Source organism: Dromiciops gliroides, chromosome 5, assembly GCF_019393635.1.
Source record: "Dromiciops gliroides isolate mDroGli1 chromosome 5, mDroGli1.pri, whole genome shotgun sequence".
NCBI lineage: Eukaryota > Metazoa > Chordata > Mammalia > Microbiotheria > Microbiotheriidae > Dromiciops > Dromiciops gliroides.
Window position 1 is genome coordinate 131,809,233 of NC_057865.1, and position 15,343 is coordinate 131,824,575.

At 36.5% G+C, this 15,343-nt stretch overlaps 1 protein-coding gene across 1 annotated transcript in view; it reads right to left on the reverse strand.

The window, feature by feature from the left end:
* ST7 (suppression of tumorigenicity 7) overlaps positions 1 to 15,343 on the reverse strand; it is a 283,882-nt gene that overhangs the window by 109,387 nt on the left and 159,152 nt on the right. The window contains 3 exon segments of the mRNA XM_043968041.1: positions 3,496 to 3,571; positions 5,525 to 5,640; positions 6,496 to 6,550. Coding sequence (XP_043823976.1) covers positions 3,496 to 3,571; positions 5,525 to 5,640; positions 6,496 to 6,550 — 247 coding nt within the window.

Consider the following 15,343-nt stretch of genomic DNA (forward strand, 5'->3'; position numbering starts at 1 on the left):
GACACTAGACGGATATATTATGGTAATGGTGTAGATAGAGTTTGACTAGATACATTAAAGCACCTGACAAAGTCTCTCATGTCATATACGGTGGAAGAGATGTTGGCTATAAAATAACTCTGTTAGGATCAAAATTAGTTGAATGATGAAATCAAAGGAGTAGCCAGTATGGACTGATGTTAACTTATAGGAAGGCCAAAGATTATAGGATCATCAATTTAGAGCTAGAAGGTGCCCCAAAGGCCAATTGATCAGTAAACATTTATCAATCATCTATTATGTACTAGCCATTGGTACCATTAAGTCCAACCCTCTCATTTCACAGGTTAAGAAACTGAGGTACAAAGAGTTTAAGTGATTTGCCCGAAGTTCTCTTGACTCCAAGTCAAATACCACGATTCAGTGGCCAACCAAGATGTGGGTAAGTCTTTGAGCCATTGCTGGGTTGCTGGGGAAGAATGTCAGGCCAGATGGATTGGAGCATGTCCATACTTCCACCACTCTAGCCAAGAAATATCCCTTCATCCTCTAATCCCCCCCATTGTACTCTTTCTTTCCCAGCTTCCCCAAAGGTTCTTCTCTAGTTGGCAGTAGCTCCAGCAGCCAAGAACTAGAATAGTCCTTGTAGGGTTTGGGGTAAGGAGAGAAATGTGGCTTTTTGAGGGGGTTGGAAGGACCACTTAAAGTACTGCATCTTAAGTTATTTAAACTCCATCTGCCTTCAGGTCACCTTTCTGGGTTCCTGAACTGGTGACTGATAAGGTGGAAGGTAGTAGAGTTTTATATCTTTTTAACTCTGAGGTTATATCCTTTTAATTCTCCATTAATAACAATGGTTTTATTGCATTTTTATGGTTCACAAATGCCTTAATGCATCTCACTCCTCGAGGCTGAATTACCAGACTTATCTAGTTTAGTCCTGGCCCTGAATAAATGACATACTTAGTAAACTTAGAGATGACACAAAGCTGAGGATAACTAAGACAATTGAGGACAGGGTTGGGATCCAAAAATACCTTAATAAGCTAGAATACTGAGTTAAATTTCATAAGATTCATTTTGAGAAATAAATGAAAAGGTCTATTTATGGAGTCCAAAAAATCAAACTTGACAAATACAATATGGGAGACAGGTATGAAGATAGTAGTTCATGTGAAATGGATTTGTGGGTTTTAATAGACTACAAGCTCAATTTGTGTCAACTGTGGGATATGGGAGCCAAAAAATAAGCCAATGCAATCTTGGTTGCATTAAGAAAAGCATAATATGTAGGACTAGGGAGGTGATATTATTGCTCTGCTCTAGTCAGAAATATGTAGAACAGAGTGTGCTTAGTTCTGGGCACTTAGTTTTAGGGAAGAACACTGATAAACTCGAAAGCAACTAGGATGGTGAAATGGTCTTGAAATCAAGTCATATAAGGATTAGATGAAGGAAATGGGGATATGTAGTCTAGAGAAAAGAAGATTTGATTGGGGAATATGATTATTGTCTTCAGATATCTGAAGGATTATCCAGTGGAAGAGGGATTAGATTTGTCCTTCTTAACCCTAGAAAGCATATCTAGGAGAACGGAGGGAAGTTACAGAGGAAGATTCAGGCTCGATATAATTAACAATTCATCATGATGATTAGTGCAGTCTTTCTCACTAGAGAACACAACATGCAGGCTGGATGACCACTGGTCAGGGAGGTATAAGAAGGATTCTTGGTCAAGTACAATAGTCTGTGAGTTTCCTTTAAACTCTAGAATTTTTTAATGACCACTATTTATTTTAGAAATAATGATAACAATATCTAGGATTTTCAATTTTTGATAGTACAGACTCCTTTACAGTTATAGTACAGTCAACCATCATTCCCTAGAGTTAAGACCCAAATTCTTTTTTTTTTTTAAGTGAGGCAATTGGGGTTAAGTGACTTGCCCAGGGTCACACAGGTAGTAAGTGTTAAGTGTCTGAGGTCAGATTTGAACTCAGGTACTCCTGAATCCAGGGCCGGTGCTCTATCCACTGCGCCACCTAGCTGCCCCTGACCCAAATCCTTTTAATAATGTTTTACCACTTACTCTTAGTAAGAAAGAAATAAGTAATTAACTAATTCTCAATAGGAAGTTTGGTGGTAAAAATGATACTCCTCTAATTATGTCGAGATTTTTGGAAAATAAAACATAATAGAGAAATAATGAATAATATTAGGTACTGTTTATCCTGGGTCCGATGATACACTTTACTTTTCTATCTTATCCATTGCCTAATCTGTGGCCATTTCCTTTTAAATCAACATCTTGATCAGGTCACAGGGGAGAAAAAAAAAACTAAGTAAACCCCAAATTTACTGATTAATTTTGTTTCTGATAAACAGCCCTTGTAATTATTGGCAGTGAGGGACAAGGGTTGAACCAATCATTTATAAGAGGGTTGGGACTTATCTATTTGTTTTCCAAGACTCTTTGCTTTGATAAGGGACTTTGTGAAAACGGTCGATGTACCCATTCTTTAAAATCCAAATCAAATGTCACCTACTCTGCGAAACTCCTTCTTGATTACTATTGAACCTCACATGGCACTTAACACTTCTTATCTACTTGGTGGAGCATAGTAGGGTCTTTGTAGCATAATGTGGTATAATGGATTTGGTTTCAGATTTGGACTCGGAAAACTAATGCCACTACTGGTTATACTACATCAGGCCAATAATTTAGCTTCAGGCTTAACATCAGTAAAATACAGATATCTGGGTTGTCAATCTAAACCATAAAACACTATGTTAAATATCGGCTATTATTATTCTTTATAGTTGTTTGTCTATGTGTCATATACCCCATCAGGTTATAAGCGATAAGACCATGTCTTATCTAAGTTCAGTATCTCCCCCTACCCACAGCACATTTCTTTGCCCACAGCTGATACTTAATAAATGTTTGTTGAATTTAATATGAATCCCCCTCACTGCATGCAGTACTGGATTTAAACTTTCCCAAGCCTATATAAGGATTTCTTCAAATCTTTTTAAGTCCTTGTTTGCTGTCTTACAAAAGAGAACACACAACTTCCCTTAGTACCTGGTTCTAATGTTTAACAGCACTGTCAGGGCAACATTTATTTTTGTATATCTTTGAAATATATAACTATATTTCATTATTTATATCTGTGGTATGCTTCTCTCATTAGCAGAGATAACATCTAAAAATATGAGAGCACTGAAGAGAATTCTGAATCAGTTACAATTTCTCCTGTTTAAAATGCAAGTGATTATACAATTTTGAATTTACATGGCATCATGAATTTCAATTAGGTCTGAAAATCTACTATATGCCATCTCTGTGTATTTGTGATAAAAAATTTTGTTAAAAATTCATTTTTCTATATATCATTACCTAGTCCAAATTCACAATCTATTACTGTCTGATAACAATAGAAACTCTACATTCCAGCCAAGGATGGAATTTTCATCATAGAGATTAAGAAAAGACATAATATCCTTCTCACTTACTCATTTAACTCTAAGGCTTCATGTGCTGCAGAAATCCTAGCTTGAGGGTTCCTTTCTCTCCAGGCTTTCTGCATGACTATTAAATTAAAAAAGACAAAAATACGTCAATCATTATAGCAGCATCAGAAGAAATCAAGTTTACTGTGACATCCAATTAACTGCTTGAATTAGGGAATACTTTACATACCAAGAGAATCAGCCAGTCTCCCTAAAGACAATCAATTGACTTTGCTATTCTCTATTATACTCAGTTGCATCAAGCATCCATGTGTCTATAGATCTTACATTTGAAGATTCAGGAAAATAAGGAAAGAAGTTTTTAATAAGTCCCTGGTCATTGAATTTAAATGTCAGAATAAAAGCATACTTTATCTTCTATGTACTCAGAAGACTGAAATACTGATGCCTTCTATTTCCATTAGTCAATAATGTCATTTATATTTGCCATTTCTCTGTCAACAATGTTTGTTGCAAGCTCCTGGACATTACAATGCCGTGCTATACTATTTTTTAAGTTAGCATGCAAGCAGAGAACTTAAAACTTTTGTTATATACATACACATACATACAGACACACAGAGTCATCTCCTTTTAGGCAGAAGGAATGGAAAGTTCCCCTTAAAATGGTTTCTTTTGTGGAACAAAGCACACATAGTTACCTATTGTAGCCAATACCATATATGCCTAGTGGACTGCTCAGTAGAATGTGACTGATGATTAATCAACTAAAAAGAATGGAACTCTTATTTACATTCACCAGTTGGGAAGTTCTAACTTGACAAAGTATTTCCTTTCAATCACTCAGAGCAAATTCTGAATCTTTAGTGTAACTTGCTTTAACACAGTCTGTTTTTTGGAAAAAAACAAAAACAAAAGCAAAAATGGAATGCAAATCTCATTTTTGTACATCAAAATACATTTAAAGGCATTAGGGAAGGTCACTACTTTTTGTCATTATTCATACAGAATTCTATTCTCATACAGCCATCACTTCAGTTCAGGCCTTCATCTCTCTTCTCACCTAGATATCATAATGGCCTTCTAATTGGTCTTGCTGTGTGCTCTACTCAATCCTCTACACTGCTGCCAAAGTGATTTTCTTTAAACATACATCTGATCAGGTTACTCCTATACACAATAAAAATTCCAATAGCTCCTAAATTACCACTGGGATAAAATATAAATTCCTATATTTAGCATTAAAAACTTTTCATAACCACCTGGCTTTAAACTATCTTTCCAGCCTCAGTGGCTATCATTCCCCCTCTTATACTCTGCTATTCAGCCAAACTAGCCTTCTCTTCCTTTGTTCCTCACATAATTTGCTCCATCTCCCATCTCCATGCCTGGAATGCATTTTGTCATATTTCCAAATCCTAGAATCCTTCTCTTCCTTCAAGTAGCTGCTCAGGTATCATCTTTCACATGAATGAAGCCTTTGCTAATTCTTCCCAATTGCTAGAGTCCTCCATCCTAACTTCCTTTGCACATACAGCTAATTTGCATTTATTTTTAGCTCTTTTCTTTATATTTATTCTGTACATACTTACATATGTATTTGTGGTCTCCCCCATTAGAATGTAAGTTCTTTACAAGCGTGGGTTGTTTCATTCTTTATACCTGTGTCCCCAGTACCTAGCAGAGTCCTGGCACATAGTAGATACCTAAGATGTACTTGCTGATGACTTGTTAAAGCCTTTTATAAAAACAACCACTGGGGCAGCTAGGTGGCGCAGTGGATAGAGCACTGGCCCTGGAGTCAGGAGTACCTGAGTTCAAATCTGGCCTCAGACACTTAACACTTACTAGCTGTGTGACCCTGGGCAAGTCACTTAACCCCAATTGCCTCACTAAAAAAACAAAAACAAAAACAAAAAAAAACACCAAAAGACAAAATTGTCATTTTGTTCCCCAATTTAATAACTCTATGTGTATGTAAGATTCTCCCCAAATGGCATGCCATCTATGATTTTTTTTCCTTATAAATTCATAACTTCTATGAAGGATGTATCTGAAACACATTTCTTACTTGCATCTGCAGGCCGCAAATGATCTGTGTCACATGTAAAGAATGTCTGATGGTCTTGTGCTGAAAGATTCATGTCATAATAGGTCAATGGCTCTCGTCCTGTTACCCATGTATACCTATAAAGGAAGATAAGGTAGTCAGAGACCTCTGAGAGAGAAACAAAAAGACTCATACACCATACCAACATCATCTATACATGAAGACATTTTTATAAATAAGTACCAAAAGAATGTGGCCCACAATTTGTTTTAACCATATCTTCATCCCTTTCAGAGTTGTGTACCGGTAAAAACAATTAAAATAATCATTTTTTTCTATAGTTCTGATCTGAATTAGGACTTGCCACAGACAAGGTGCTAAAGAAAAGTTTTTACTAACTAATGATAATGAATAGGAATATTTTTCAAAAGCCATGGAAATGTTCCAATTTGCCCAATTACTTTGCTAAATTAAATTCAGATAAATCTCCTGTAATTTCTCTTTATTAATATGTGCCAGGGAAGCTTCAAAACATTTTGATTTAATGATATGTCTGTAGCATAAAGCATCAGAGGAAGAGGGGGCCCATATAAATTACAGTTCCTATTAAGACATTTAAATTCCTGTCTGTGTTAAAAATGTTTACAGAACGCTTGGCAACATTTCCAAAGCTAACAGAAAGGGAGTTGTTGTGGCATGTTGATTTTTTTTCCCCTATTTCCCATTTTTAGGGAGGAAGAACTTGCCATCATAGGACCCAGGTTTAAATCTAGCTTGGCCACCTGTGTGATGCTGATCCCCTCTGCTCCAGAGCCATAGTCTTCCTACAGTACACAGGCTACATCACAAGTTACCATGGCTTAGTTCCCTAAACAAAGAGCTGGGTCCCCAGCAAGGCATGCCAAGGATTCCTGGGGAGTGGCACCAGGGAGCTATACTGGTTCTAGAGCTGAACTAGAGGGTTTTATTCATCAAACTTTTTAAACACTTACCTATTATACTCAGCCCCTCTAAATAGATTTAGTGGATTTCGCCAAACCTTGCACTCTGTGGCAAAGAAAAATATAAAACAATTAATAGAATCAAGGAAAAGATCAACTTATTAACTCAACAAAACCTTATTTGCCCACATCACAACATGATTTTATTTCTAGCCCCCTGTATGGGAGACAGTTTGACTTATGGGGTTGGGGGAGACCAAAACACCAGGTGAGATATCTGGCCAAATACATAACCTTGTATCACTTAATGTCTTTGTACCTCAGCTTTCTTATTTGTAAAATGAGGAAGTTGTACCAGATAACCTCAAAGGTCCCCTCTGAATAGTACTTTAGATCTGGCTCTATTACTAAGTAACCCTGTGACCCTGGGAAAGTCATTAAACTCCTCTAGGACTCAGTCACAAAGCCTTTTCAATGGAAATAAGACTTGTGTTCTCAATCTCACAAAGCGGTCATAAAGAAGATGTTTTGTAAAATTTGATGCCCATTTGTAAATTGTTTTCTGGGCTTGGAGCAGAAGAAACTTATCTCCCTTTCAAGCACTGAGAAAATTCTGTGATGAATTCTATCAGTGAAATATAATACAAGTAGAAGTAAAAAAAAAAAAAAGAACATTTTTAATAGCTTAAGTTTTTTTCTTAAAATTTAAATATCCTCTCCTATTAGAGATATTTATTACTATGTGATCATGAGCAAAATCATTTAACCTCTGAACCTCAATTTTCTTATCTGTAAAGGAGTAACAATGATATTTGTTGGACAGTGCCGTGATTCAAAGAGGATAATAAGTTATTGCTTTGTAAACTTAAAGCCTATGTAAAATGTATTATTATTATTATTATAGAGATTTGAAGGCAGGAAGAAATAGGATTTAATATCCTGTTCCCATGATTGCTTAGTTATTTAAGAAGATGAATTAACATCAAAATGAGAAAGTATAAGAACATTAAGCTATGGCCAGTAATGGCTCCTAACTTTGTGAACAGAAAATTACGAATTCTTTATTAAGGCATCACGATGCAGGTAACTTCACTGATCAGGAATAATTAAGGTCAGGTTTAATTGGTTTTAGCTCTTCATGTTTTAAAGAATAAAAATCTAAATAAAATAATGTTGTTTATAAAAATAAAATCAATTACAAAACCAAAGTAGATGCTGACCTAGCATGAATTCAGACAATTCCAGGAATAAGTGAAGCCCAATGACAGTAGAAAGTTTAAGACAACAGAATTTTAAATGGTTTGACAGTTTTAAAAATGAACAAGTGGCTCATCTTCAAATCAAAACATAAAACCACAGAATTTTCAAGCTTGGGAAGACCTGGGGGATTATCTAGTATAGACCTATTATTTTACTAATGAGGACACTGAAGCCCAAGGAGACTAAGTGATTGCCTAGATTTTACAAGGCACTTTCAGTGGGGAGGAAGTAAAAAGTACAGAGATCTGAAAACACTTCTTTCAGAGGATTTTGCCCCTCCTCTTCCCCACTCCCTATGAATCTATATTTGCAAGGAGTTTACAATTCCCAATAATTTACATCCCAGACAAATTGCTTAACCTTTCTGGGCCTTATTTTCTTCATCTGAAAAATAAAAATAATAATAATTGCATAGCCCAACTCACAAGGATGTTTCAGAGAGCTTGTTGTTATTAACATGTTGTTAACATTTACTAATAATTTTTATTATTATTATTAACTTTTCATACACAAATTTTCGTCTATGGGTTCCTTGGGTAGGTGAAAATGCTGCAGCTTGGAAAAGAACCCTTCCAAAAAAAGCATAGCTTGTCATACCAGTAGAGATATGTGAAAAGAACAAGTAAGCAGAGCAACTTAGATTGGGAAGTGGTGAATAATTGACCAAAATACTGTCAGGGAAAAGTAGTAAGCAGACTATACCAGCAGAGGTCAGTGTGTGCCAGATTTATGGGAATCTGCTTATGAAGGGCACAAACATGAAAAGATTTTTCATTCCAAATGTCCAAGTCATATTGGGGAATTGTACTAGGCCACTGAAAATACTGCAAGTCATTACAGGGCTTCAGTATATTGTGATCTACCAGGTGAGAAATTTATGATGCCTTTTGATTTTTATTATTAACAAAAGTTCCCTGTGATATATTGTGACCCACTTATTGGCAAGTCAGAGAGTTAGTTGCTGCAAATCTAATGGGATGTCTATGAAGAGATTTTTCTGGATTTCAGGTTGCTTTTGTCATGAACATGCATAAGGATTACAACATTGATTATGCTTAAGGCTACAAACACGCCACAGGTCTATGTTTGATGTCAAGTCAATTATTTATTAAGAATCTACTGCGTATCAGGCACTATACTAAGGTTTGAATATGCAGATTAAAGCAAAAGACAGTCCTTGTACTTGGGAGCTCAAGGTCTAAAGGGGGAAACAGCACACAAACAACTATGTACAAACGAGAGGTGTAGAACACAAATTGGAGGTAATCTGAAAGAGAAGATACTAGACTAGCATTAAGACGGATAAGAAAAGGAGTCTTGCAGAAGGTAGAAAATTAGCTGATATTTGTAAAAAGGCAGAAGACAGAGATGAAATCTGAGAGAATTCCAGGCTTGCAGGAAAAGCCAGTGAAAACAAAGAATTAGATGGAATGCCTTGTATAAAGAACAGCCAGGAGTCCATTATCACTGGTGTATGTAGAGAGGAATAAGGTGGGAGAACACCAGAAAGACAAGTTGGGGCAAGGTTATAATGAGATTACAAGCCAAACAGAGGATTTTTTATTTGATCCTGGCAGAAATAGGGAGCCACTGGAGTTGGGGAAAGGAGGAGGATAGACAAGATTAAATCAGCAATTTAGGAAAATCACTTCAACAAATATGTGGAGAATGGACTGGAGTGGGAATCTTGGGGCAGGGTGATCAGGCAGAAAGGTATAGCAATAGTGCAGGTATGAGGTGATGAGGGCCTGCACCAGGGTGGTAGCAGAGGAGGGAAGGGGGCACATGTGATACAAGCTGGCTGTGGAAAAAGGTGATAATGAAACAGTAAGGATATTTTTTTTAAAAAGCTGTAGATTTGGAATTAGGAAAGATTCATGCAAATCCTACCTCCCATACTTATTAATTTATGTGAGACCACGTGTAATTCACTTAAACTCTATGAGCCTCAGTTTTCTAATCTATAAAACCAGGCTAATAACTATAGTTCCCACTTTGCAGAGCTGTTTTGAAGACCAAATCAGATAATGAATTAAAGTACTCTGTAAACCTTAATGATCTACATAAAAATTTCAGCTATTATTGTTGTTACAGTGTTTATATTACTGAACTTTTTCTGAACTGTTGATAGAAAACTAACTATATATTTCAAAGTTTGGTAAGAAATTAAGAAATTTCCCCCACAGGGCACTAAGATAACAATGAAGATGAGAGGAGTTATTAAAGCTTTAAACTATACTAAGATTTGGGGGCACCCTGAAGAGAAATCTTTAGTTTACAAAGCTAATGTATAGACATTATCTCATTCAATTCTCAAAACAGCCCTTTGAGGTAATTACTAGATAGTTCAGTTTATTACCAGGAAGTAGATCCACTGTTATGATGGTAAATTATGAAATAAACTCCACTAAACATTTTACATTCCATTTTGTATCTAAAATAAATTTAATTGTTTAAAACCTAAATAACACCAAAGAACGTTACTGTAGTATGTAGTATGGTACAGTACAGTATATAGGGTCAGTGTGGAACAAGGTGAAAAATCTCTGGTTTTGATGTCAGTGATGTGAGGTTCAAATCCCAGCTCTGCCAGCACTACCAACGTGACTTTGAACAAATCACTTAAACTCTCAGGGTCTCAGTTTTCTCATCTGTTAAATGAGAGGGTTGGATTAGAAAACCTCTAAGTTCCTCGTCTGGATTCATGATCTCATTGCATGGAGTTATTGTTCAACATCAGTCTTCGATTATGTAGTGTTGTTATATGACCAGCAGGGGGTGTAACAAACATCATTATGAAAAAGGGTGACTTGATTTGCACCAGAAAACTAGACTAAAAATATATATAAACACACACACACACATACATAAACACTTTCAGAGCCATGGGGTCATGATATATTCTAGATAACAAATGTTCTAAATGACATCAAGTATGCTGAAAGTTCAGACATACATAAAAAATAAATAGCAAAGATGGCATATATAATATTTTCAAGAACCAGCAGCTACAGGAAGCATGTAGATATAATTTAAATGGGCAGGATCTAGAATATCACAACTTCCTTTAATACAGCAAGAAATGTAAACTGCTTAGAAGGCTATTTTATCTTTTTGATGAGCAAACAAAAAGATCTCTTAGTAATTTTATCTTAAAATTGAGTTGAGAAATGGTTATTTGGAAGGAAAACATTTTTAATGTTATTACATGGTCTTCTTAAATTGGGTCACAGCTATGTTAATTTCTTCTTTGCCGCTCTCCTTCTTAATCCAATCCTGCAAGAGGCTATCTTTGGACAGAAGTGCCCCAGGCAACATACCCCATAAATATTAGGCTGCCTGATATTTTAGTGATATGGACAAAGGATGTGACTGCCAAACTCATTAGGCTATGAAGTCTGAAGGCAAGAGCTTAAACTCAGGTCTCTGGAGACTTAAAGCTTTTCCACAGGAGGCTCAGTTTCTTATCTTGCTTATTCCTCTGAGGAATAAGCTCCATATTTTATCAGATTTAAGCATATTTTAACTCCAAGTGGAATTTTCCATCCTCTCTCAAGATCAGCTAGGGCCCTCTGGCTGCCATGAAAAAGCTGACTAGGATTCCAACAAAATCTCATTAATGTCATTACTATCCTTTTTTTAAAAAGTTTACTGGAATGATATACACTTATCTCTAAGGCTTGTATTACTATCCATCCATGGTCTATGCCACAAGAGCTGACAAGATCATTTGTGCCACTCCACTTCTCTAAAATGATAACCAAGCAAAATGCATAAAGCAATACACCAAGTCCTCTAAGTCTACAGAAAATGATCTATTATTTGGAAATTTACATATTGTCTGAGAAAATACGATGGCAAGGGCCTTCAATTAGATGAACAATGGTATTGTACCCTATAAAATATCACCCTGGCATGATCCACAACCTGATCACAAACTACTTTTTCAGCCTTATTTGTCCACCATTTCCCAATCTGCTCCAGCCATACTGGTCTACCCACCTCCACTCAAGTGAGTCACATGCTAAATTATGAGATAGAGATGACTCTGAGATCTCAAAGGCCAAGTCAGAAAGGCACGAGCTATGTCTATCAAGTTGGAAATGATTCAAGTAGAGCCTGATAATAGTCTATGAACAAAGCCTGGCATGTAAATGTTATGGATGTCAAATGTTTCAAATATGTAAAATAGGACAGGAAAAATCTTATTTTTTTTAAAACCGCAAGCCACTGTGGTTTAGTGAGAAGAGCTCCGGGTTTGAATTCAAGAGTCCCGACTTCTAATCCTGTTTTTTGCCACATATTACCTATGTGGCCTTGGGCAAGCTGCTTAACCACTTCTTTATCTGAAAAATGGAGGGTCTGAATAGATGATCTCCACTATCCCTGCTTCATATCCCATCAGCCCTAAACTTATGAGACTATGACCTGTAAACTCCCTTCTAGCTCTAAATATTTCCTAACTGGATTATAATTTCATTGATTTATAGGATTTTATCTGACTTTGTATTTCCTTATTTCCCCACAGAGGACAATGCTTTGCAGATAGTAGGCATTCAATAAATATTTCTTGAGGAGGAGGAACTCTCAAAACATTCTAGAGGGATTATATGAATTGAATGATTACCAAGGTCATGGACTAGACCATTAGAACAATACCTAGCAGGGGCAGCTAGGTGGCGCAGTGGATAGAGCACCAGCCCTGGAGTCAGGAGTACCTGAGTTCAAATCCGGTCTCAGACACTTAACACTTACTAGCTGTGTGACCCTGGGCAAGTCACTTAACCCCAACTGCCCCACTTAAAAAAAAAAAAAGAACAATACCTAGCTCTTTTGATACTCAGTTGTAACATTAATCCTTCTACAGAACAGCTGAAATTCAGAAGCCCTGGTTTAATGTATCCCAAGGTGCCTCCTCAATGAATAACTCTGACTCAGAGGTTTGAGACAGAACTGAGGAAGATGGCATTAAATATCAGCCTGATAAGGAAATTAATGAGATACAGATGGTATACCTAGAACCTGGCTAGATTAGGAAACCCAAAGCATGGTTAGGATATGCTCAAGTGCCACCTCTTACCAGAGGCCTTTACCAATTCCCCACCCTAGCATCCAAATCCCAGCAGATGGTGTTTGCTTACCTTCCAAAATTACCTTGTACTTATTTTATATAAATTAGGTATCTACTTTTAGATGCATGTTGTTAACCCCAAGAGACGGCTTCATTTTGTCTTTGTAAGTCCAGGGCCTACCACTGTGCCAAAAGAGTATAGTTGCTTAATGAATACTTACTGACTCACAGATTGACTACTACAGCAGAGCAGAGCTGTAAAAAGAACAGGAACTTCCCTGTATGTCAAATACTTTTCAACGAGAGAATTTATCAACCACGAAAACCAAGAAATGCTAAAAGGTACTTAAACACATAAAAGTGGCTGTGGTTTTATATCCAAGTTTCTTAGTTTCTGAAATCTTTATTGAAATTTTTAGAATAAATCTTAATTTCATCTTCCAAGTGGCTTTAAAAGAACTTTATCCGAATAAGACAGGGCTTCTTCCAAAGTTATACCTTCCAATGAGCTGAAGTGTGCTCATGCTGATGATGACATTATCATTAACAACAGCAACAGCTGCAAAAACAGCTTTATTTCTAGATAAAATTTCTTCTAAGAAGCCCCCATATTCTTTCATATCAACTATCTCCTTTCACCTTAAAAAATGCCAAACATAATTTAGGGAGGAGCACGTGATGTTGCTTTTAAATACAAGGAGAAATAGAGAAAGAGGGTGAATTTTTCCTAAGTCTTCTCATAAATTAATGGGGGCAGGGAGAGAACATTCTAAGATTCAGATCTTTTAATTTTTGGTTCAGAGGACTGAACAACAACAAAATAAGCAACAGTTTGTTTATATGTTACCTATAAATACCAAACATTTAGTCTTTCCTGCTTCAGATCTTGCCTTTCGTATGCTGTTATCATAGGAGTATTGGACTAGGAGTGAGGAAGACCTGAGTTTGATTCCAGCTTCAGACACATATTAGTTGCAGAATCCTGGGCAAGTCACCTAACCTGACTGCTTCGGTTTCCCCTTCTGTAAAATGGGAATATTAAATAGCACCTACCTTCCAAGATTCATTGTGAGGATCAAATGAGATATTATTTGTAAGGTGCTTTACAAACCTTGAAGCTCTTTATAAATGCTAGCCAGTTTGTGCAAACACAAGCGATCTGGTCTTCCTCGTTATATTGTCCTGAATGCCCCTAGGCTGAGGAAGTTTGTTCACTGTCAGTCAGGACCACAGCAGCCTCTCAGGAGCAAAATAGGGGGAGTCGGGACACCACAACAACTAAGTGCTGTGCAGCTCTCTGAACTGAGGGGAATAAAGTGTGAGGCAAGACAGCAGGTGAGCTTCCTGGATGTGTGTGGTGGGCTGGGAGGTAGCATCCACTAAATGTGAATAAGAGATCTCAACACCCAGCTGGGACCAGTTCTGAAATGTTGGGGCAGAGACCTAGGCTGGTGAAACTGCACCATGAATGGCTCAGCACGGGACTCTGAGATCCAGCCCTCAAGAAAACCATCAGAAAGGACAGAAGAAGTAAGCAATAGGGGAAAATGTGGTGGGGATGGGGGATAGGGGGACTGAAATTACCAAAGATCTCAAGAAGAGGAAAACTCAAAGAGTGTGAACATAAGTAGATAAATCATCAGGGAAAACATTAACAAACATAGGAAATATGGCCTCCAGATCTAGTAAACTAGTTCAGGCATCTATGAATAAATATTGAAAAACAAAGAAAAATGATCCAGCATTTTAGAAAACAGAGGACCCTATAGAATGTGAAGAGAACATGGAACCATAAGTCAGGTGTTCCAGGGTGGTCCAAAAGAGAAATGAGAATCATGAGACCAGATTTTTAAATGTACAACAAAAATAATGGGCACAATTTTTAAAAATGGAATCGGTAATGGCAAGTCTTAATAAACAAAAGAGCAAACAGACTGGGAATGCAAATATATGTAAGTAAAGGACAGTATAGGAGAGCAGCAAAATACAATAATATTAAATTATTTTAAAAGAAAATATACTCATTATATGCCAGCAAAAATATTGATCCTGAAGACACAATGTGTAGAAACAACTTAATGATTATCGGTTTTCCAGAACACAAGAGGACAAAATCTTTAACAATATTATCCATGAAACTAAGAACTGCCCCAAACTAATGAATATAGAATACCAATTGAAAAAATTAATAGATAACTTTCAGAAAAAACCCAAACTACAAACTTCAACACATATTAACAATTTCAATTCAGAAACAACAAATTCTGCAAGCATTCATAGAGAAAAGACCTGCAAATACAAAGGAAAGGAAATTCAAATAACAAAACTATTATGCACCCACCAGAAAACATAAAAGAGAATGGAATATTGCATTTCAAAAAGCCAAGGATGCAATCCATGGTGACCTATCCTACAAAGCTGAGTTTAATCATAAATGACAAATTAAAGATGTTCAATAATAAGGAAGTATTTTAAATATTTTTAGAAAGAAAACCAGAACTTAAGAGATTATTTGATTCTCAATCACCTCAAACAACAGAAATGCAGGAGTGAATAAATGCAGCAGCC